This window comes from Daucus carota, chromosome 9, assembly GCF_001625215.2.
Source record: "Daucus carota subsp. sativus chromosome 9, DH1 v3.0, whole genome shotgun sequence".
Lineage (NCBI taxonomy): Eukaryota > Viridiplantae > Streptophyta > Magnoliopsida > Apiales > Apiaceae > Daucus > Daucus carota.
The window spans coordinates 8,831,649-8,854,451 of record NC_030389.2 but is presented as its reverse complement, the minus strand read 5'-3'; the positions used below and the strand labels follow the sequence as shown (position 1 = coordinate 8,854,451).

General features: G+C 32.8%; 3 protein-coding genes across 12 annotated transcripts; all 3 read right to left on the bottom strand.

Moving 5' to 3' along the window:
- Positions 1-300: 300 nt before the first annotated feature.
- Positions 301-8,332, bottom strand: LOC108200466 (UMP-CMP kinase 3). 10 transcript variants are annotated; one of them, XM_064084923.1, is made up of 12 exons: positions 8,209-8,324; positions 7,574-7,633; positions 6,940-6,994; positions 3,818-3,935; positions 3,284-3,440; positions 3,062-3,142; positions 2,621-2,728; positions 2,456-2,527; positions 2,253-2,315; positions 1,561-1,629; positions 1,207-1,261; positions 301-495 (listed from the first exon to the last, which is right to left on the bottom strand). In XM_064084923.1, the coding sequence occupies exons 2-10, from the start codon at positions 7,601-7,603 to the stop codon at positions 1,618-1,620; spliced, it is 696 nt and encodes a 231-aa protein (XP_063940993.1). In that variant the 5' UTR covers positions 7,604-7,633; positions 8,209-8,324; the 3' UTR covers positions 301-495; positions 1,207-1,261; positions 1,561-1,617. The 10 variants fall into 10 exon arrangements, with proteins under 10 accessions (XP_063940993.1, XP_017224120.1, XP_017224123.1 ...); XM_017368625.2 differs by having other exon boundaries at positions 422-495; positions 1,561-1,640; positions 2,253-2,321; positions 8,209-8,332; XM_017368629.2 differs by having other exon boundaries at positions 424-495; positions 1,561-1,598; positions 2,253-2,321; positions 8,209-8,332.
- Positions 8,333-9,797: 1,465 nt separating this feature from the next.
- LOC108203106 (NADPH-dependent diflavin oxidoreductase 1) lies at positions 9,798-12,782 on the bottom strand. The gene is made up of 2 exons (XM_017371847.2): positions 12,245-12,782; positions 9,798-11,531 (listed from the first exon to the last, which is right to left on the bottom strand). Exons 1-2 carry the CDS (start codon positions 12,640-12,642, stop codon positions 10,082-10,084), a joined length of 1,848 nt encoding a protein of 615 aa, XP_017227336.1. The 5' UTR covers positions 12,643-12,782; the 3' UTR covers positions 9,798-10,081.
- Positions 12,783-18,941: 6,159 nt separating this feature from the next.
- Positions 18,942-21,112, bottom strand: LOC108201208 (NADPH-dependent diflavin oxidoreductase 1). The gene is made up of 3 exons (XM_064084157.1): positions 20,890-21,112; positions 20,363-20,637; positions 18,942-19,489 (listed from the first exon to the last, which is right to left on the bottom strand). The coding sequence occupies exons 1-3, from the start codon at positions 21,046-21,048 to the stop codon at positions 19,285-19,287; spliced, it is 639 nt and encodes a 212-aa protein (XP_063940227.1). The 5' UTR covers positions 21,049-21,112; the 3' UTR covers positions 18,942-19,284.
- Between the last annotated feature and the right edge of the window lie 1,691 nt (positions 21,113-22,803).

The following is a 22,803-nucleotide window of genomic DNA, read 5'->3' as shown; positions in this document are numbered from 1 at the left end:
TAATGTCATTTAAGCTAAAATGTGTACACACAGATTTTTCATTTTTAAAGCATATCAAAATTGACGATCCAAGTATTACTATGGTAAAAAATGAAATGAAAATTAAATTAAATAATTTTAAACATTTCATATTAAATCTCCACCGAAACCTAGAAGCCTCAGCTCAAATTAAAGCTGTACAGCTCATATAATCAGCTCAAATATGTGTAGTTATTATTTGTCAGCTTCAAATGCCAACAAATAATTACACGTCCCCTATGACAAATCTCGATAAAATTATATCTAAAGAAGCGAAAAATCTTTAAAAGATTCATACATGCATTTACAAACCTGCATAAATTTCACTTCCACATATATCTGTATCAATGGAATATTTTAATCTGTAACAATAACATTACATAAAGCAGCATATTCATATCTAAAAATTCTATAATAGGCTAAATTTAGAGAGCTTCCTCACAGCAGCACAGTAAGATGTCTCCAGATAATAACCACCTGTGATAACAAAAAAATTGCTTCAGATATCAAATATGGGAACAAAGAAAATGATTAGCTTTATAAATCAAATTTATGACATTGAAAACAAATAAATAACTTAAATGACTTGTGTAATGTCTCAACTCTCAAAATGGGGTCTAACAAGTTTACTATGGCTTGTGTAATGTCTCAAAATGGGGTCTAACAAGTTTACTATATATCACATTATAGTAAAATATACCCGAGTAATTATACAACTCCTAAAATATAGTTGCACCCAACAATGATAACAGTGTGAGTTTCATGTCAGGATCTCAGCATCCTGATATCAAATCTAAGAATTTGGAGCAAAAACGATGCACTCTTTCAACTAGAACAGAACCTATCTACTACAAACCATATTTCCACCAATCCTAATCCAGATTTAAATACCAGGTGCAACCCACAGGTGTCCACACAACAGGACTTGCAACAAAAAACTTAAAACATTCATGAATTTGCAGCATGTGGACACAACACGACCGAACTAATTCCACTTGACCCTGTGTCCATAAGCAGCGAAATATACTTGGATATACTTAATGGTTATCCTATTTTGGTCTTGGCAAGTCCATACCACTTCCAAACAAGACAAACTAGGATTGGTCTAATTCATATTAACTCGAACTCAGCTAATATAGCTACAAGCCTGGTTGAAGTAAGCCTAATAAGAAACTTAAGAGATTTTACCTGTATTTTAAATCACATATATGGGGATGTATGGTTGCAACAGCTAAGCGGCTATCTGCAGCACATAGAGCTTATGTATCAGATAATGTTAGATGTCTATATATAAACAAATAAACACACAAGGATGGAATCACAAATATCTATAGTAAACTCTTCCCACTCAACTTTTCTGTTATTACATTTTCCTCCAATATTGATTGGGAGTAAAAAGCTTCTGTTTATATTTTTGTTTTGCAGTATCTAAAGCTTCAAGTGAATTTACCAACTATGTAAGTGTAAATGTGCATACTATTGTTGCTATTGTTAATATGCATCTTTACTATTTAAATGTTCGAGATTCGTAACTCAACTTACAAAAGTATCATTAACTTTTGCCTCTGGCACAGCAAAACCTGGCAATCATCTACAATGTCAACAGAAAACCTGCCAATCCTCTACAATGTCAACAGAAAATGACTTGCTAAACATTTTTCTGACTTTTATGGATCAACATAAACACATATATAGGGATTTATGTATCAACTTATATAATATTTCTTCCTAAACAATCAACTTTAGTTTCTGTCATTCCTTCCAACTTCATGAAAATTAATACTCACACAGCTTAATCTGTCCTGCACCATATGTGCTTTTTTGCAACAATTTGGATCTTAGGCATGAAAAACTCCTATTTATAATATTCACTCTATACAATTAGAAGGGTCTCCAAATGAAAACACGGAACTCCGTAAGCATTAATACAAGTTCTGACATGTTTCTTATTTATTTTGTAAGTGACCGATTTCCGAATCCTTCATAATTATTCTCAGGAAACATCTTTTTCTGGTAACTTAAAATCTTTCAAGGATAACTAAGAACATAAACTCACAATTTATATATAAGCATAATGCATATCACTAAATCAAGTTGTTTCTTGGCGAACCAACCATATTATGCAACATACATCTCACTAATGTATGTTAGTCTATATAGACTACTTAATGACTCCTGTATTGTTCCAGGACTGGTAGCATCAGAAAGCCCTAAAGATTATGCAATCTACATACCTTTCTGGTAATGAATCCAAATATAGCTGCTACCAGAGATCCGAACTTACGGTCTTTGACCCCCTGCAACTAGAAAGAGTCCTCAGATATCACAAAAATGTACATATCAGAGCAAGCATCACATATCATCATTAAGCTTTATTTACTTCCCATAAATAACAAGAGATATTTAAGTTTATACTACTTCAAGAGTAGTGCTTTACCGTGCCACCAGATGGGGCGAAACAAGCCTTGACCGCATCAAAAACTTCTTCGACAGGCTTTGTTGCATCAATCTAAGGACAAATATAGATAATTGGCTGTACAGAAGGGTTGTCATCAAAGAGAAATAAGAATTAGAAGGAAAAAAATAACTAACAAGTTCTTACCCTCCGAACTTTTCCTTTAGAGTTATAATACTCAATCACTGGTAGACTTGATTCCATGTATACTTTAAATCTCTTTTTTATCGTCTCTATGTTATCATCTGTTCTTCCCTTCAATATAAATTGGCAAAAGTTGAAGTAAAAAAATATTGAAAATTTTGTAAAGCCAAAAATTTTTCTAGCCTTGTAAAATAAAAAAGCTTATATCGTGAAAGGTAATTAGTTGCCTATTGTTAATGCATATACTTGGTACACGTTTGCTTAATGTATCCATGCATGATTTAGAAATCTGGTGGTTTTGATTCATTTATTTGAAAGGTGTGCTGTTATGCTCTTGTGCAACACTAAAAGAAGTTGAAGCTAGTTGCACATTTTCATGTCGCCACGCTAAGAAAAGACATTAAAGATTAGGAAGATTCTGCAAGTACAGTTCATATGGCTAACCTGATTTCTACTTAAAAGGCGTCTGGTCATCTCTTCTTCCGAGCAATCAAAAAATAAGACAAATTCTGGCTCTATACCAGTCTGCAAATATTTCGACTTTAGATAACCATATCAAATATTTTAGAATTCCACAATCAGCACGCAGTAATAAGTAAATACTTGGCACTACCATGCTACAACAGAACCCTAATGTTCACAACAATTGTTGTAAATAAGACTTACCACAGACTCAAATGCAGCTCGGTTTTCTTCATTACGTGGAAAACCATCAATTAGAAATTTGTCATTATCAGTTTCCAGTATCGCTCGTTCAAGAAGTTTGATAGTTACCTCTGACGGAACTATTTTTCCCTCTGCGATCATGTTGTCTATCATAGTCCTAATAACAATGAAAACAGAATTAGATTATAATGATGAATTGGCATTACAAGTATCGGACATGGTGAAACATAATTTTGATATTTCATGTTTATGAGAAATAAAATGAATTGGCAAGGAAATAAGCATCCAAAGTTGACAGGCATTAATGCCTTACATCTGCATAAAGACTAAAGGAAATGATGACACCGCAAAGAAACATTACTAGATATACTGCATAGGAAAGATTTTCGAGCAAAGATACAGATTAATGAAACCAATAAATGAAGAATATGACTATTATGGTGGATGGGATAGAGAACCTTCTCCTTCCATTTTTTTGGAAAACAACCAATTCAGGATTAAACCAATCTAAGAGATTATACAGAGAAACAATACCCATTTTCAGAACCAGAGTCCCTTTCTGCTCGGAGAAGGTCGCCAGCACTGAGATGTGTGTATCCGTAATGCTGTACAATATTTGCACACTGAGTACCCTTACCACTGCCGGGGCCACCTACTCAATTTATACAGAACAAAAAGCACAATCAAGCAACAGAAAAGATTAAAAAAGAACAAAGTGCCCATTCAAATTTCGTAAAAGAAATAACAAACAATCTCAAGAGGTGTCTCTAATGTTTAGAACTCTTATATATAATATTTGATTTAGAAGGGAAAATATGATAAGAAATATAATCTTACATTGTTGAAATACAAGTAAAATCGGTGTACAAATTTATAGAAATGTATTTGTGATATGAAATGTACAATATACCACCTCCTTTAATCTTACGTACGACTAAATTGCAACCAAACCATCATAGTTTATGCAGTACATGTAACCCTAATAAGGTATACCACAGTCCTAATATTAATGAAGTACAAGTAATCCATGTCATGAGACATGGAAAAACAGTCCTATACACCAGACCACCATTTTCAACATAAAAAAGGATATGTATTAACCTTAAATAGCACCTTGTTACAATAAAAGTAATGCACAAACTTAATGCATCAGTATATATAGTTATTGTCACATGATTTCATAAGGAACAGCTATCCAGTACCAGTGACAAATTTTGTTGGGGTTTATATAAGAAGCAATAAAGGACAATGTATAGAAGAGTTACAACATGACACTAGTTATATGTTTGTTGGACTAGAATCCGACATTATTTATGAATTGTACTCACGTTTAAAAACTTAATACCTTGAAGTGATCAGCTCAACAACTTTGATAATTCTCCAGTTCATTTTGAGGGAATTATGTAACCTCATCCGATCTCTAGGTATTATAGTTCTATAGAAATAAACTGAGAACTGACATAAATTTAGTCTTCAGAATCAATCACAAATATATATATATATATATATATATGTGTGTGTGTGTATCTATATATATATATATGTATATATATATATGTATATATATATATATGTATATATATATATATATATGTATATATATATGTGTATATATATATGTGTATACAGGGGGCTTCTCAGTGGGTAACCAGTATAATTAGTAACTGAGTAACTTCCAATCTCAGCCTTTAGATTATTATATACACATAACTTATGTGTTACGCGTGGTACAGGTTCTCAGTTATATGCGTTGCCCAAAATGATAATTATCCTTTCTCATACGTGCACGTACGACATTTATAACTGCTTTTTATACGTGCAAACAAGTGTTATTCCTACTAATTGTGTTCCATTTTAAGTTTCATAATTTTTTCAAGTGTTCTGTAAATTTTAATATTATTTATTTTACAATTTTTTTTATATATGCGCTGTATTTTATGTTATGTATTTTGTGAATTTTTTATTCTAATGTTATTTTGTAGTTTATAAATAGGTTATACATTTTACAAAAATTGATATTAAAAAAAAATTATGTGAATCCTCTTAGAATCCTTAGCCTAAGAACTCTTAGAACCTATACCTCTTAGGTAAGTTAACTAAGATTCTGCAGCAGAACTCGCCTTATTTTGTAGATTTGTATTCTTCAGCTGAACTTTGTATTTTGTATTGGAAAGATGAGATATTTGAACAATTGAATTCATAGAGTCTATTCAAAATTTTGGGTGCTGCAACAACATTTGCCTTATATGTAGTATTAATTAGGGTTCTCCACCAGAATTCGCTTTATTGTGTAGTATTAATGTGTTATTTATGTACGGTTCGGGTGTTAAACATAACATTTTGAGGCAAAATCGCTTTGTTCTGTAGCATTAATATGATATTTACGTAGAGCGAGTTCAGGACCTCAGGTGTAGAATTTTGCCTTATTTCTAGTATTAATTAGGGTTCTGCAGCAGAATTGCACATGCAAAATGTCGTGTTTATATATTATATTTTAAAATTATTTTTGAACACACACAACGATGCAAAAAACATGTATTAGATTTAGATCCTGAAAGTCTATTTAAAAATTAGGGTTCTACAGCAGAATCTTAGTGGTTCTAAGGTTCCATTTTAGACTCAACATTTAGGGTTCTGCACGCGGGCGTGTGTGTGTGGGGGACATGTTCCCCAACCAACCATGGATGATAACAAACAAAATTAGACTCAACATTGCAGGACTTGGTTTCTATCCAAGGTTGGCTGGGGACCATTTATGTGTGTGTGTGTGTGTGTGTGTATATATATATATATATATATATAAGAAAGTTCTATGGAGACCGCTATTTCATCGGAGACCTCGGAGACCACGTATGTTCTGCAATCAAAATACTATAAAATACATTATTTTGTAAAATATGTTCTACAAATATCTTGTATTCATTAAAATTGTTGAAGATCATCTGTGTTTAATAAGTAGATAATGTATATTCTGCAAGTTGCACAAATGTTCTGCAAACCAAACATATTTCATAGAACAAAACATTTTGTAATGTTCCACATGTAAAACTTATATGATATTCAAGATTTCAAATGAAATAATGATTTCGTAGAACATGATTTGCAAAATTAGACGTTTTGTAAAGTTTGTATGAAACATTTTACTTGCAGAACATATGTGGTCTCCAGGTCTCCAAAAAAATGTGGTCTCCATTGAACTTAACATATATATATATGACACACACATACATATATTAGCGCAAATAAGCTAATGCAAAATTTTCTAATGTTGTGACAATTGACAAAAATGGCCTACTTGAATATCTTTAAAAGCCAGAATTGAATGCATTTATATCCTCTTATATAAATAACAATCAGTGCTACCTTTAAATAAATTCATAAACATTGCCTAACAAAACTTATCCAGAAGAATTATATCACCAATAACTTATTCAGGAACTGCAAGGACAAATAGGTTGTGTACAATGAAGTGGATTAGGTCGTTCATTATTTCAACAGATTTCTGTCCAGGCCTATAACAGTTATGATTTACAAACTGCTGGTTCTGTTAGAACACTTATCAAGCTTCATAGATTTGATCGGTGGATCTTTTCCTTTTTCTACATAACATCAATGAGAGGATTATTATGTAGTAAGAACAGAATCATGCTGCTCACCTAGAACGAAAATAATAGTGACCTTCTTACTAGCCAAGGCACTTCCATCATTATCCTGCATATATGTGTGAAATGGTATGTTGAAGCAGAACAAGTTGTAATTGGTTACTATGACATGACCATTATATATATATATATATATATATAACATTAAACGCAACTTCCGTGTTTAAATGACATTCGTACTTTGCTGTAGATCACAAAGACAAGACCATAAAACCCATCTCCTATTCCAATGTGAGTTGAAAAATATTCACTTTAAGCATATACGCTCTTTGAAATGATTTCTTTTGAAAGTGAAAGTAACCTGTTTTCAGACTTGCAAATATCACAAGTTCTTGATGAACATTTTACTTTTGTACTTATTTATTATAAAAAATGATGTTTCAAAATATTCAAATAATCATATATCCAATCCCAACTTTCAACTTACTGAGTCATTTCCTTCTATGGATGATGAAGGAGCCATTTAATTTACATAGTTCTAATCATGTTTTATAAGTTGAAATATTTTGGATACATGCTCTAATCGAGATCACACTGAAACATGATTTTGAACCAAAAAGTTTATCCCCATATTAAAAGTTATTCAAAAGGCAAATTCATCACTTTAAGAAACCACGGAAGAAAATACCTTGGTTGCAGCATCAATAACAGTCCCCATGTGCAAGTAAAATTATGTCTTTATGTATCTCTGCATATATTAAAAGCAATATTGTATTCACTAATATCGAGAATCAAAAATTGACAAGAAATTTCAAAGTATTTCCTCATGTCATAGGTAAACACTAATTGAAAATAAGACACTAATAACTTATTTTAACGAACTTATGTAATTTTTTACACGAAATGCACGACAAGTCACTAGCAGTAGACAAAATTTTATGACAAAACACGCTAATTAGATTATTCACACATACGTTCACGAATCAGTTGCTGAAAAAACTAATTCGACTCTTATGTATATCTAACAGCAATTCATCATAAAGGCGGACAAGTAATAAAATCGATGCACTTAAAAAGTGCTAATTAACACTGACATAATAAGTTGAGTTTAACAAAAACAGCAGCACAGACGGATTTAACTACTCAAATAACACAAGCAACACTAAATTATCAGAATAAACAGATAGAACAAAAATGAAATCGAAGCAAATAAACAAAGATCAGGCAAAATCATAGCAAACACGTAGTGTTTAGAATATGATTAGTTGAAATAATAGCAGAATTGAGATGTTTTGATGCAGATTAAACAGAAAAGAGGCGTACCTGTGGGAGTGAATATCAAAGTGGTACAGTAAAATGGGAGGGAACTTGTATATATATACTAGCAAGAGACAGAGTGATGTGGAACTGTATGTATTTATTTATGCTCAAAAGAGTCAGGATTGTTTGAAAAAAATTTGATTTTATAAATTATTTTTGACCGGAAGTTTGGTCATGCAATTTATTTGTTATTGAAAATAACAGAAGTAAAAGTAGCGTAAGAATTGATGTTTATTATTAGTATATTAATAAATTCAAATTCAAGAGAAGTAAAAGTAGCGTAAATAGGGAGCCAAGTGAATGGTTGTACATTTTTTTAAAATAAGACATGTCAAAAGTGAATCTTAAGAAGTAATTTTTTTTAATTTTAGCTTAGGACCCTGTAATTAATTTGTTGGAATTGGTCTTATTTTTTATTTATTGAAATAATGAAGAAAATTGAAAATTTAGAGTTTGGTGTATGCTGAAACTGACATGTTATTCCAGAGTCCACATGAGTTGTTAGTATTATTCGTAAGAAGTTGTACTAAAATGCTGTCTAAATTCCAATTCCAAGTATATGATTCTACATATCTGTCTGCCATGATTCCATGCAATGCCTACTTGCTAAAGCTTTAATGTATGCGTAGCTAGCAGGGGGCTGCAGATCTGTTGTTCGATAAAAATTATGCTTGAAAAAGTGATTGAAATTCTATTTCTCTTGCTCTGCCGTTTTATTTCCATGTATTGTGTTGGATGTGGTTAATTTCTTGTTATTTTTTTTTATCAACATTGTGCTATCTGAATTATTTGTTACAAGCTGCTAACGGGGTATCATAAAGAAATTGTGATAATTAGAAAATATCGAGAAGAATTTATGCTACCTTAAAGTTTATGATGATGGTCGGGAATAAGAACAATGGATTTTAAATTTTTGAGTATAAGTAATCAGAACATGTTCGATTAGGAATGAGAGGATTTGCTTGTTTGCTTTCTTAGCAGGAATCCTTTCTTAGCAGGAATCTTTTGTCATCTCCACTATCATATGAAACTAGGGTGAGATTTATTGCTGTCTCTGTAAAAGAGGAGGTGCTGAAGATGTTTGTTCCAAACTTCCATTTTTATGGTCGGTTTTTTGTGCCCGTGGGGACATACTAAGCACCAAAATTTCATGTATTTAACTCATTTTGATTGGCTACTAGGCGCATATCTACTTTAAACATGAAGAATGAATATGCACTACAATAACTAACAATCTTTACAAGAATGAATATGCACTACACTAACAATCTTTACAATATGGACTACTTAACAATCTTTTAATTGTCTGGCTCATTTCTTCTTAAACAGAGACATTATCATAAAACAAAGATTTTCAACTACAAGAGAAGCCTAGAAGAATTTAGCATGGATTCAGAGAAGCAAGTAAGTTATGAAGCACTGCAGAAGAACACTGCTCATTGCTCTCAGAAGGGTGCTTCATACTATAACTGTAAACAAGGTACCGAAGCTAACCCCTATACCCGTGGCTGCACCGCCAATAAGTACTGATCAACAATCTGCCACTACTTTAGTGATGACTAGTGGACCTTTATAATTTTTGAGATTAGAAAGGAGGCAATAATGTTATTTAGATAAAACAATGCATCTGTTCAAAAAAAAAAAAATCGAAAAAATCTTGAAAATCTCTACACGAAGCCTCTCTAGACCCAAATTATCATCACAACAGTCCAAGCTACTTGTCTACTAAACCCCGAATATGCATGCATCCATAACCTACACCCACTGTCCTTTTCTCTTGACCTAGAAGATCACATTGCAATTCTCCCTTGCTTCCGCTCTTAGATCAGAAGCATCTGATCCACTGTGGCCGCGAGTTGAAAGAAATATCAACACCCTAAGACCATGCTTCCACATGGTAATTTCCAGCCTTCTCCAATTCCCTAAGCCACCTTGCAGAAGCTTCACTTGAAACCCCACTTTCTTTGCAAATTATTTCCTCAAAGGATGAGCGTACATCTGTGGGCATTTTTTCTGAAGACCCTGCAACATAAATAGCTGCCCCCTCACTAAGCAAGTTCCATATCCTTGTGCTCTGTTCCTGCATTTTATGTTGCACATAAACCTTCTTTGCTTGGTCCCTTGAAAACGCAGCATAAAACCCTCCACCCAACTCTTCTGAAAGTACTCCCTGACTTTTTGAATGACAAGTCCAAAATGTTTTATATAAGAAGTCAAGCTTTTCATTTCGACAACCAAAGAAGAAAAGAACTGGAGCAGTTGGACCAGATTTACTTTGCAATGCTCTTTCCTCCACAAATCCACGAAAAGGTGCACAACCAGTTCCAGGTCCAACAAGAATGAGAGGAAGTGATGGTGGTGGAGATGGGAGTGAACCTTTACTGAACCACACTGGAATCTTGACTCCTTGCTCAGGGTTGAGTCCAGCAAGCCATGATGAGCAGAGGCCAACTCGCTTCCTCTTAAAAGGTGTAGTCCAAGAAACAGTTTTAACAGTCAAGTGTACTTGGTTGGGATGTGCTGAACACGAGGAAGAAATGGAGAAAGCCCTTGTTTTCAATTGAGGAACCAGCTGAACTAACCATTCAAAAGGCATTTCTACAGACGGGAAGTCCTCCAACACCTCTAATACAGTTCTCCGTTCCTTTTGATTGTATTCATATAAATCATCTCTGCCTTCTGCTGAGGCAAAATACTGCAGTCTTTCCTTCTCATGTGGGGCAGCAGCGAAAAAGCTCATTACCTCAAAAAGATAGCGTCTAGGGGATGCTGATGCAACGTCCATATTGAACTTGACAAAATCTTTTAATCTTACAGGTACCTTCGGGATCTCATCTCCCTTATCTCTATGGTGAATCGTTATGTATAATTCAGGATCCATATTACAAAGCTTAAGAAATGCATCTACTGCAACAGGACTCTGTTCAGGAAGAACCTCAAGAACATCACCAACGTGATAGTAGATGGAAGATGATATAGCTTCAAATTCCAAGTGGCGCACATCTGTCTCAGAACCATCTTCACATAGTGAATAATTATTTATCACTTTTAAGAAGTAGTCAGGCCTGGTCTTCTCATGAGAAAATTTACCAGGGCACATAGATCGAGCTCCCCCAATTTTCATTTTAAGGGACTCCAAATCCGACACTGTTGAAAACTGTGAATGCAAGTTATCTGTTTCGTGATAAATGATTTTGAATTTGGGTTGATCCATCAGATCTGCATATGCCATCGTAATATTTGGACCTCTTGGTAGTAAATCCGGATTGTACTGATACAAAGCATTCCACAAAGAAGACATCCAAGGATCTAGAGCACCTTCATACCTGCAATTATGCTACTGTATCTTTATTTGAAATAAGCAGGAAAACAATGTCAAAAAACTTAAATAAATAAAAGGGTGTTGGCCCCAACTAACATAAATTTATACTTTAATGCGCTGAATATCACGATTCAAATAAATGGCCCCCAATATCATTTAGTGACTACAGATCATGTAGCGTTTTGCCCTGAAATGCAAAACACTGCGTTCTAAGCAAAAACGCAAATATTAAACTGGTTCCTAGGCAGCCCTAAAGCCTATAATTAATTAGGGTTTAGGCTCGAGGGTTTAGGGGCCCCTCAATCCTAAACCCTAACCCTCAACCATTTTAATTTTAAGTATATTTTTTTTATAAAGAAATACTGAAAACGTAACTTTGTGTAGCGTTTGCGTATTCATGAAACTAGAAAACGCTACTTCGTGTAGGGTTTTCGTTTTTAATAAAACAAAAAATGTTGAACGATGTAGTGTTTTGCTGTTTGTTTAAAACACAACTTCATATACGTTAATGAATGGTATTGAGGGCCATTTCAACACAAAACGATATTCTAGGCATTAACCGTAATATTTGTGCTAATGGGAGCCATTTTTCTAAAGAATTAGGCACGTCTTGTTGTTTGAATAAAGAGTAGAATACAATGTAAGCATAAGCATTAAAGAGCTTAATGTAATGATTAATCTCATCACATGAATGCAATTGTAGAAAACAAGTTTTACCCTGAAGGATGCTGATCATCTCCAAGACCTCTTTCAACGATGGCTACTGCCCCAAGATCACGTAGTCTTTTATCAAGCTTCTTCGCAACAAAATTGTACTTCTGATAACCCGAATCGCCCAATCCAAATACAGCATAACGAACTCCTTTCAGCCAATTAGGGTTCAGACTCCTTTGCAGTAGATGTTTCCAAAACGCCTTCATCGGATCTGGTGTGTCACCCTGGCCCGTAGTGGAAACCACGAAAATCACATTCTCCTCGCGTGGTAATGAAGTGGCATCGAATTCATCGATGGAGACGAGGGCGGCGGGGCAGCCTCTCCGCTCAGCTTCGCGGCCTATTCTTTCAGCTGCATCCATGGCGTTTCCTGTTTGCGAGGCGTACACAATCACCACCATCTTCTTCTTCTTCAAACTATCACTAGTACCTAAAACTTGATATTTAGTCTCGTGATTTCGCCCTATGTATTTAGGGAGAAAAGGCCCCAAGTGGCGCTTTTCCAAACAGAAATGCCCTCGTTGTCACTCTGTTAAAAATTGGGGTTAATCTGACTGCATAGTCAGTTCACACCAATATATTCCGATCTTATTTGAAACATCGTTTTTAGAAATTATATCAGCCTTAAAATTAAAATTTTAAATTCGAAAATAAATCGACAGTTTAAGAAGTGTTATTTATGAGAATTTAACACAGTAGACTATAAAATTTATATAGGTACGATTAGTTGATTTTTTACGTCCAAAAAAGGGCTATCATATGGATTATTAGGTTCTTCATACCCATCTCTTCCAACATCAATTTTACCCATTTTTTGGACGCGAAAATTCAATTCATTGTACCTACATAATCTTTATAAACTACTGTGTTAAATTCTCATGAGTAACACTTCTTAAAATGTTGATTTGTTTTCGAATTTAATGTTTTATTTTTAAGACTGATATGATTTCTGGAAATGGTGTTTCAAATGAGACCGAAAATTCGTGAGCGCCCCAGATGATATATTGGTGTGAAGTGGGTGCCCAATCTACTTATGTACTTATATATATATAATATATAATATATAATAGGCCAACAGGTTCGTGTTAAGTCTCCCTCCTGAGGGAATAAATTACCTAGCTCCGAACCCGAGCCTAACTCCGAACCTAACTCTTCCTCATATATATAAAATAATGTTATTCATAAGACTCGAACCCAAGACCTCTCCAATAAAAGCACACCACTCAAACCACTTGAGCTACACAAACATTTGGTCTTTTACCAACAGGTTCGTGTTAAGCCTCCCTCCTGAGCAAATAAATTACCTAGCTCCGAACCCGAGCCTAATACCAACAGGTTCGTGTTAAGCCTCCCTCCTGAGCAAATAAATTACCTAGCTCCGAACCCGAGCCTAATTCCGAACCTAACTCTTCCTCATATATATAGGAAGATGTTATTCATAAGACTCGAACCCAAGACCTCTCCAATACAAGCACACCACTCAAACCACTTGAGTTACACAAACATTTGGTCTTTTATTGAAAAGCTTCTTAACCCGTGCAAAGCACGGGTTGCTTTAAATTATTTTTTTAATATATGTTATATCTTGTTGTTCATCTTTTTTAATTGAAATCTTATACTTATTTGTATTTTAAATCATATTATGTTGATATCTATATTTACACATATCCCCACTATTATGATATTTATTAAAATATAAATACAAAAAATATTCACAATTTAAAATTATATTATATAATTAAACTACCACTCACCTACAATTATTGAAAATTTAATATAAAAAGTGAGATTCTTGCCGAATCCGAGTCTGTGTCATATAGTTATATATATATAGAGTCCTACTCCAATACAAACCAAATTAGCTTAAAAACTAAAAACCAGTTTCTGCACAGTTTTTTATCACTATTTTTAACTACAGAACTCAATAATTTATACATAACATATCACTAATTTATATATAGCATATCTTGCGAATATAAATATAAATATACACATATACAAAACGTATATGACCATCATCTTCACCGAACTGTAATAATGGACCTCTTACCATCATACTAGACGTTTTTATGACTTGGCACCATTGTCTACCATCACCAATAATCACATACATTTTCCATCATAACTTACCAAAACTAACAACTACTTACCACCATCATACAACTACTCTTACGGCTTTCTACCGCCAAAAACCTTGCTACGACTCAAATTGATCATCTATAATCAATTACCAATAGTTTAGATAAGTAGATTTTCTCAATTTTGATGATAAAAATCACTGTTTATACACTGTATAAAAACAGTGATTAGTGCAGTATATATTAGTGATATCCAGAATTATAAATAGTGATAAGAAAACTGGTTTTTAGTTTGTATTTAAGAGTTGGTTTGTATTTGATCACTTGCCTATATATATATATTTATAATTATTCTAATATATATATATATATATGATTTTATTAAATTATAATATTAAATGTTCTAAAGTCGGCCGATTAACCGATTAACCGATAATCAAACGGTTTTTTAATCCGATTTGGTAAAATTCGGTTAAATCGATGATTAATTGGTTAAAATTGGATTATTCAGTCGAAAATCAAGTACAATATTAAAATTTATAAAATTTGTGTGAAAAATTTAAATTTTAAAAATGATTATATATATATAATATTAAATTAATTCCAAATAATGATCATGTCAGAGTATTATTTATTGCAGATTGGATAAAGATATACACAATAATGATCGAGAGAGCCCACGTCGAAGTGATAAATTAGTTTCTAAAAAATAAGTTTTGACTGCAGATAATTATTTAAAAGTTTCAAATTGAGCTGGCGTATTTCAGTATATAAAGAGTCTAGCAAAGTGATTTCTCGTAAGCATGCGCTGATTTTATTTCCAGTAAACAGTGTTCAGGTATCTTGTAACTTCGTTCAAGAATTACAATAGAGGTGTTTTTCGAAAATAAATAAATTATAATAGAGGTAACTGCAGTTAAAGAGAATGTATGGTAAGACGTATCAAAATCTTTTAATTTTATAGTATTTTCAACAAAAAATGAAAAATTATCGACAAGTTGTGAACAAAGATTGAATCCAGCTATTCTCTTCGGATAATTCTAAGTGAGTATGCCACATCAATCCTAATTTTTGGTGGAATGACTTGGCTGAGGCCAGAGAGGGAGAGGGCACCAAAACTATTTTGCACATGTGTACAAATATAAATTGAAAAAAAGGGGAACAAATTATATTAAAGTTTTGTCTTTGATACCAGATACAAATTTCCGATGCCGCCTTACACCAGATCTTTTATCTCTTCCACGCCTATTACCATGAACCTCAACGGGTGGAGGGTATACAATATTGGATATTTGTTAAACCATAATTATAAATATCATATGCATACATGCATTGGGGTTTTAATTATAAAATAATTAATATATATTAATGAATAGACATTAATGCCTAATAAATACGTTAGAGTAAAAATCAATAATAACCTTTATATATATAATGAGTCTGGGGTAAATTGGTCATTTTGAATTAAATTACTCATGGTTGCTGTATTAGATATATAATAGATGCATTAAAAACATACATTAAGACAGTTGCATTTATATTCTTTTCATCAATAGCCTGTTTATTTGATATCAAGTTATTATTTCACTTAAGTCTCGTAATTGTTTACATAATAGTTTAATATCTATAAGTTAATTATTTACGTAAATAAATTTAAAATTGAATAAGAATTTAAATAATCGGGTTCGAACCATGATTTAGATTTCTAAAAATAGATATAATTCATATTTGAATAGAAATGAACAAATTTAAATCTAACTTAATAATCTAAATGAGTACCAATACAATATTATAGATTCTTTAAGTCATGAATGTGAGGAATAAGCACAAAAACTAAGATTTCGGTGATCATCTTTGAAAGAAAAAAAAATGATAAAACTAAAATTTCAATATGTCATCAATCAATATATAACATACCAATTAAATAAAATGATTTAGACTATAATTAAATTAATTGATCATTTACAAATTAAACTGAAAAATATAATTAATTCTGAACCATATAGTCTGACGCGATATGGTGAAAACTAATATCTAACTAAACGGGACTAGATCAATAATAATTTTCCATAATCCAGAATATCGAATACCAGATTTGATCTTTAACAATTGAACATGGTATGCTATGTTGATCACCCTTATGAAAATACGAGCATCAAAATATATATATAATAATTATGCTCAAAATAATATGATGACAATTGACACATGGATATTATTTAAAACACAATAGAAACTAGAGCCCCGTGCCTTACACGGACTTTTATGCTAGTTACATAATTAATCCTTAAAAATTGGCCTTTGCTATCACTTTAAAACTCCACTTAAAACTGCATTTTCCACCTGCCCTTCAAACGCCACACGAAGTCACGTTTCTAGTTTTTGTATAAAGACAAAATGTAACCAGAAGTTACGTTTACAGTATTAATTAATTAAAAATATAATTGAAATTAACAGCGTTAATATTTTAGGGTTCACATATTTTGGGTTTTAAAATGATTTATTTATACTTGAAATTAAATTGCCTGATGGTTAGGGCCCTAAAGCCGAGTAACCAAATTAAAAAAAAATAATCCAAAAAACATGCATCAATGGTTTTTAATATTTTAGGGTTCACTTTTGGGTTTTTAGAATGATTTATTTATCATAATGTAGTCAAAAAAGACTAAGGGTTTAAATTATGTTCCACCCAATTGGCTAAAAAAAACTAGCAAGATGACCACCTCATTTTATAAAACTTGCTTCTATTAATTATTGACTAAAATTGATCTCGTAATAGTGTTTCGCTTAGCTTTTAAAAATAATAAATTAGCAAGATTTGATTTCTTTCCTGAAAGGCAACATAATTTTTTTATTATAGTGAATATCAATTCACATGGACATTGAATACGCATAAACCTTATAAAGGTACTTACAAAAATCATTTAATATTGCTTTCTTCATTTATTTTTAACAGTCATCGATCTTCATCTTATAATTCTTTGTCTTTTACATCTGTATACCTGAGAAAAATAAAAAATTATACACATATATTTAATTATGTTAAATGTAAGGATAAATATATGAAAATATACATGACACACACACATATGATTGTATACCGAAATCATACCATTCGAAAGCTCAAGGTTTGCTCCATTCGCCGTGCAATTTGGAATATTTCAAGGGTTGGCATAAATTACGACACCTAGTTTGGACACAACGTATATAACATTTCTCATTTAAATTGCCCTGAGAATCTCGGCATCTACCATCGCAGATTTCACAACATGAAATACGTTTGTTCAGTACTTCTTCGATTTGAAAACTTGTTGCAAACATCATAAATATAAATGCCAAAAGTAATACTAATTTTTTGGTCTCCGCCATTAACATAAAGTTGTTCGGTATAAACTAAGTATATGTTGAGTGAAAAATCCAAGTACTAGAAATTTTTATTTATAGCCAAAGACTTATGTCGTGTGGTAAATGGAAGAATATCATAAAATGAATTCAAATGATTTTATTTAGTAAGGTAGATTTGATTCTTTCATTCATGACTTTTTGGCTAAATAAAACATTCACGCGTGGCATGAATATTTATGAAATATATTTTATAACATATCAAGATCAATATAAAAAAAATAATTAAAATTATTAGTAAATTTATTGTATAAAATAAAATATGAACATATGCCAATGAAAAATCTACAACTCCCTTTTCATTATAATATATCGTTAGGAATCAATAATTTTGATGATAACATAAACACTTTGTAACATGTTCAAATTAGAATTTTTATCATTTTTATCAGTTGTAATTGTTATGTTACTTGTCTTGAGAATTATCAATGGATGGATAGAATAAGATGGCTAATTGTAAATATTCAATGCCATGTAATTTTATCTAAGTGCAGGATATTCAACTGATGAGTTGTAACAATTCAACTGATGAAGATTGTACTATGTTCGATGGATGAAGAGTAAGTTTTCAACTGATGAGACTGTAACAGTGTTCAATCGATAAAGTCTGTAATTCATTCGATGGATGAGGGAACTTTCAACAGATGAAGCAAATAGCCATTGAAAGTGACTAGACTCAAGTCTGACAAATCACATCGATCGAATTATACTAAAATGGACATGAAAGCCTGATCAGGACAATAAAAAAGAACCAGAAACATACTTATCTTATGCAATGCAATCTGGATCAAATCAAGATGATGATCAAAGATGAAGACATCACAGAAGACATGCATAAGACAAAAGTTGTGCAACATAGTTTAGTTTAGAGTGCAAATTTTGTATTCTAGTTAAACTTTGTAAACTTGGAGTATATAACCAAGTTAGTAGCATCAGTTGAACTTGTTCAAATATTCTTGTGAGAAAACCTGAGTGTTAGAAACAGTTCGGGTGTTGAACCTGCAGCTGTGAGAATTGTAATCAATCCACAGATTCTTCAATATAAAATCTCACGGGTGGATAATTCAGTCTACCCGTATTTTTAAATACTTGGTGTTTTTCTATCATGTTGTTTTTGTTGATATTGTTCTTGAATCTTTTATTTTTGTAAAATATTGTATTCAACTTCCTCTCTTCTACAATCGCGCGCCCGCAAGCCCGCGCGCGCGCGCGCGCGCACACACGTCCATATTGAACTTGACAAATTCTTTTAATCTTACAGGTACCTTCGGGATCTCATCTCCCTTATCTCTATGGTGAATCTTATGTATAATTCAGGATCCATATTACAAAGCTTAAGAAATGCATCTACTGCAACATGACTCTGTTCAGGAAGAACCTCAAGAACATCACCAACGTGATAATAGATGGAAGATGATATAGCTTCAAATTTTAAATAGCGCACATCTGTCTCAGAACCATCTTCACATAGTGAATAATTATTTATCACTTTCAAGAAGTAGTCAGGCCTGGTCTTCTCATGAGAAAATTTACCAGGGCACATAGATCGAGCTCCCCCAATTTTCATTTTAAGGGAATCCAAATCTGACACTGTTGAAACTGTGAATTCAAGTTATTGGTTACGTGATAAATGATTTTGAATTTGGGTTGATCCATCAGATCTGCATATGCCATCGTAATATTTGGACCTCTTGGTAGTAAATCAGGATTGTACCGATACAACGCATTCCACAAAGAAGACATCCAAGGATCTAGAGCACCTTCATACCTGCAATTATGCTACTGGATCTTTATTTGAAATAAGCAGGAAAACAATATCAAAAAACTTAAATAAATAAAAGGGTGTTGGCCCCAACTAACATAATTTTATACTTTAATGCGCTAAACATCACGATCCAAATAAATGACCCCCAATATCATTTAGTGACTACAGATCGCGTAGCGTTTTGCCAAACACTATATAAATGCAACTATATCTAACCCTATATAATGCAACTCTATCAAACACTATATAACGCTGCGTTCTAAGCAAAAATGAAAATATTAAAACGCTACATTATGTAGCAGTTTCCTGTAAAACGCAACTCTATCTACCGTTTTAAAACCAAACACTATATAATGTAGTGTTTTCCATTGTAGTTGTATAAATATTAAACTGGTTCCTAGGCGGCCCTAAAGCCTAAAATTAATTAGGGTTTAGGCTCAAGGGTTTAGGGCCCCTCAATCCTAAACCCTAACCCTCAGCCAATGTAATTTTAAGTATATTTTTTTATAAAGAAATACTGAAAACGTAACTTTGTGTAGCGTTTGCATCTTCATGAAACTAGAAAACGCTACTTCGTGTGGCGTTTTCGTATTTAATAAAACGGAAAATGTTGAACGATGTAGCATTTTGCTGCTTATTTAAAACACAACTTCATAGTATAAGTTAATGAATGGTTTTGAGGGTCATTTTAACAAAAAACGATATTCTGGGCATTAACTGTGATAATTGTGCTAATGGGAGCCATTTTTCTGAAGAATTAGGCACGTCTTGTTGTCTGAATAAAGAGTAGAATACAATGTAAGCAGAAGCATTAAAGAGCTTAATGTAGTGATTAATCTCATCATATGAATGCAATTGTAGAAAACAAGTACTTACCCTGAAGGATGCTGATCATCTCCAAGACCTCTTTCAATGATGGCTACTGCCCCAAGATCACGTAGTCTTTTATCAAGCTTCTTCGCAACAAAATTGTACTTCTGATAACCTGAATCGCCCAATCCAAACACTGCATAACGAACTCCTTTCAGCCAATCATGGCTCAGACTCCTTTGCAGCAGATGTTTCCAAAATGCCTTCATCGGATCTGGCGTGTCACCCTGGCCCGTAGTGGAAACCACGAAAATCACATTCTCCTCACAGGGTAACGAAGTCTGAAATGCATTCATGAGAAAAATGAAAATTAAAAGTCAAGTGTAAATATTCAACCAATGACTCAACATTACTAATCAACTATAACAAGAAGCTTGGAGTGTGGACTTGATTAACAACTACAAATATAATTTAGGTACGACTTGATTGTTAATATGAAAAATCACTAGCATAACAAAGATATATATCAAAATCACTAGTAATTAAACAAAAATCAAAGTCAGCAGCTTAACAGTGAAGAGATTAGGGATTACGGCATCAAATTCATCAATGGAGACGACGGCGACGGGGCAGCCTCTCCGCTCAGCATCGCGGCCTATTCTTTCGGCTGCGTCCATGGCGTTTCCTGTCTGCGAGGCATACACAATCACCACCATCTTCTTCAAACTATCACTAGTCTCGTGATTGTTCATTCTTTTTGTATATACACGGGACTAGCAATCGGCCGACTTGGATTTTTTTCACCTTGTTTGGGGAGTTTTTATATATATATATATATATATATATATATATATATATATATATATATATAGGGTGCTACTCCACTACAAACTAAATTAATCTAAAAACTACAAACCAGGCCCAGTCCACTACAAACTACAACCCAAAACTAAACCCCAATATAAATATAACGATACAATATAACAATTAATAAACATATACATACAACATATACATACGTTAGAGTTACAAGACACATTTCCTCTATACTGTTCATCTTCACAAACGTACAATCACTGAATATTGCTCTATCTCCACCCAGCCCCAACTCAACCTTCCTTCAATCACTGTCATGATTTTCGATTACCACCATTAACTCTGAGATATAATTCCCAGATTCAGCCACCAATCACTATATCATATTGCAGACATCACTAATATATGCTGCAAAAATCACCAATTTATACGACATTAATCACTAAAACCTATCAATACATCATTGTATATATCATTAGCATTACAAGCTACCACACCTATGCTACCAGAATCTTATCGCCTCAGTCTTTGCTACCACCATCATAACACCACAGCATCATCACCATCTCAATCACCGTCACAACACCTCATTTATACCGATTATCAGCATATATATATATATATATATATATATATATATATATATATATATATATATATATATATATATATGTCTGATGCAAATCTCGAGGCAGAGCTCCGGCAAATCGGACGGCTAATCTAGCCGTTATCCTGACGATCATGAGTTTTCCATTCAGTAGTTAAGAGTTTGTGGTTCTGAGATTTTGGAGAAAGAAAATGAGAAGAAGCAGCGGGAGAAAATAAGAGGGGTGGGGTTGGGGTTGGGGAGGTGGTGGGTGGCAGCGAGGTGGAGGTGGTGATGGTTTTAGCGGCATGGGTGGGTTGTGATGGTTACAGTGTTAGGATGGCCAGTGGCAAGGGGTGGGTGGCTGATAACGTGGGTGACTGATTGCAGTGAGGGGTTGAGTTTGTTTAGTGATTATATTCAAATAATTAGTGATCGTTTTTAGTTTTTAGGTTAAGCTTGGTTTGTATTTGATCAACTCCCTATATATATATATATAGTAGTTTATAACCCGTGCAATGCACGGGCGGTTAATAGACCCGTATCTCGGCTCACGTATCGACCGATCGGCCAAACTTTTAATGTTTCGATATAATTGTGAGGTCATTAGAGTATTTAAAAATAATTTTAATTTTAGCTGGAAAATATCATCGATTATTTTATTTATGATTATATATAATAATGTTATCTTTATTATTTTAGAAGATAAGAGTTTTAGTTAGAAAATCTAAAAAGATGATGTGTTTTAGTTAAAAAAGGTAATTGATGAAGATGATGTGTTTTAGTCAAAGAAGGTAATTGATATGTTGCTCAATATTAATTTAGAAGATTGAGTTGTTTTAGTTAGAAAATATTAAAAAGATAACATGTTTGGGTTAAAAAAGATAATTGTTTGTATAGATAAGCCCATAATTAGGTCCAAGTACCGACTGACCAAACTTTTAATGTTTCGGCTTTAATAGTATAGTATAGATATATATAGTTTGAAGGCTTATTTTTTTTTTTGTCAAAAAAAAAAATAAAGACTTATTTTCTCGAAATAATATATCTTTTATAATTTTTTTGAATATAAATATTGCGGAGACGTTTGATATTTGTTAATTAG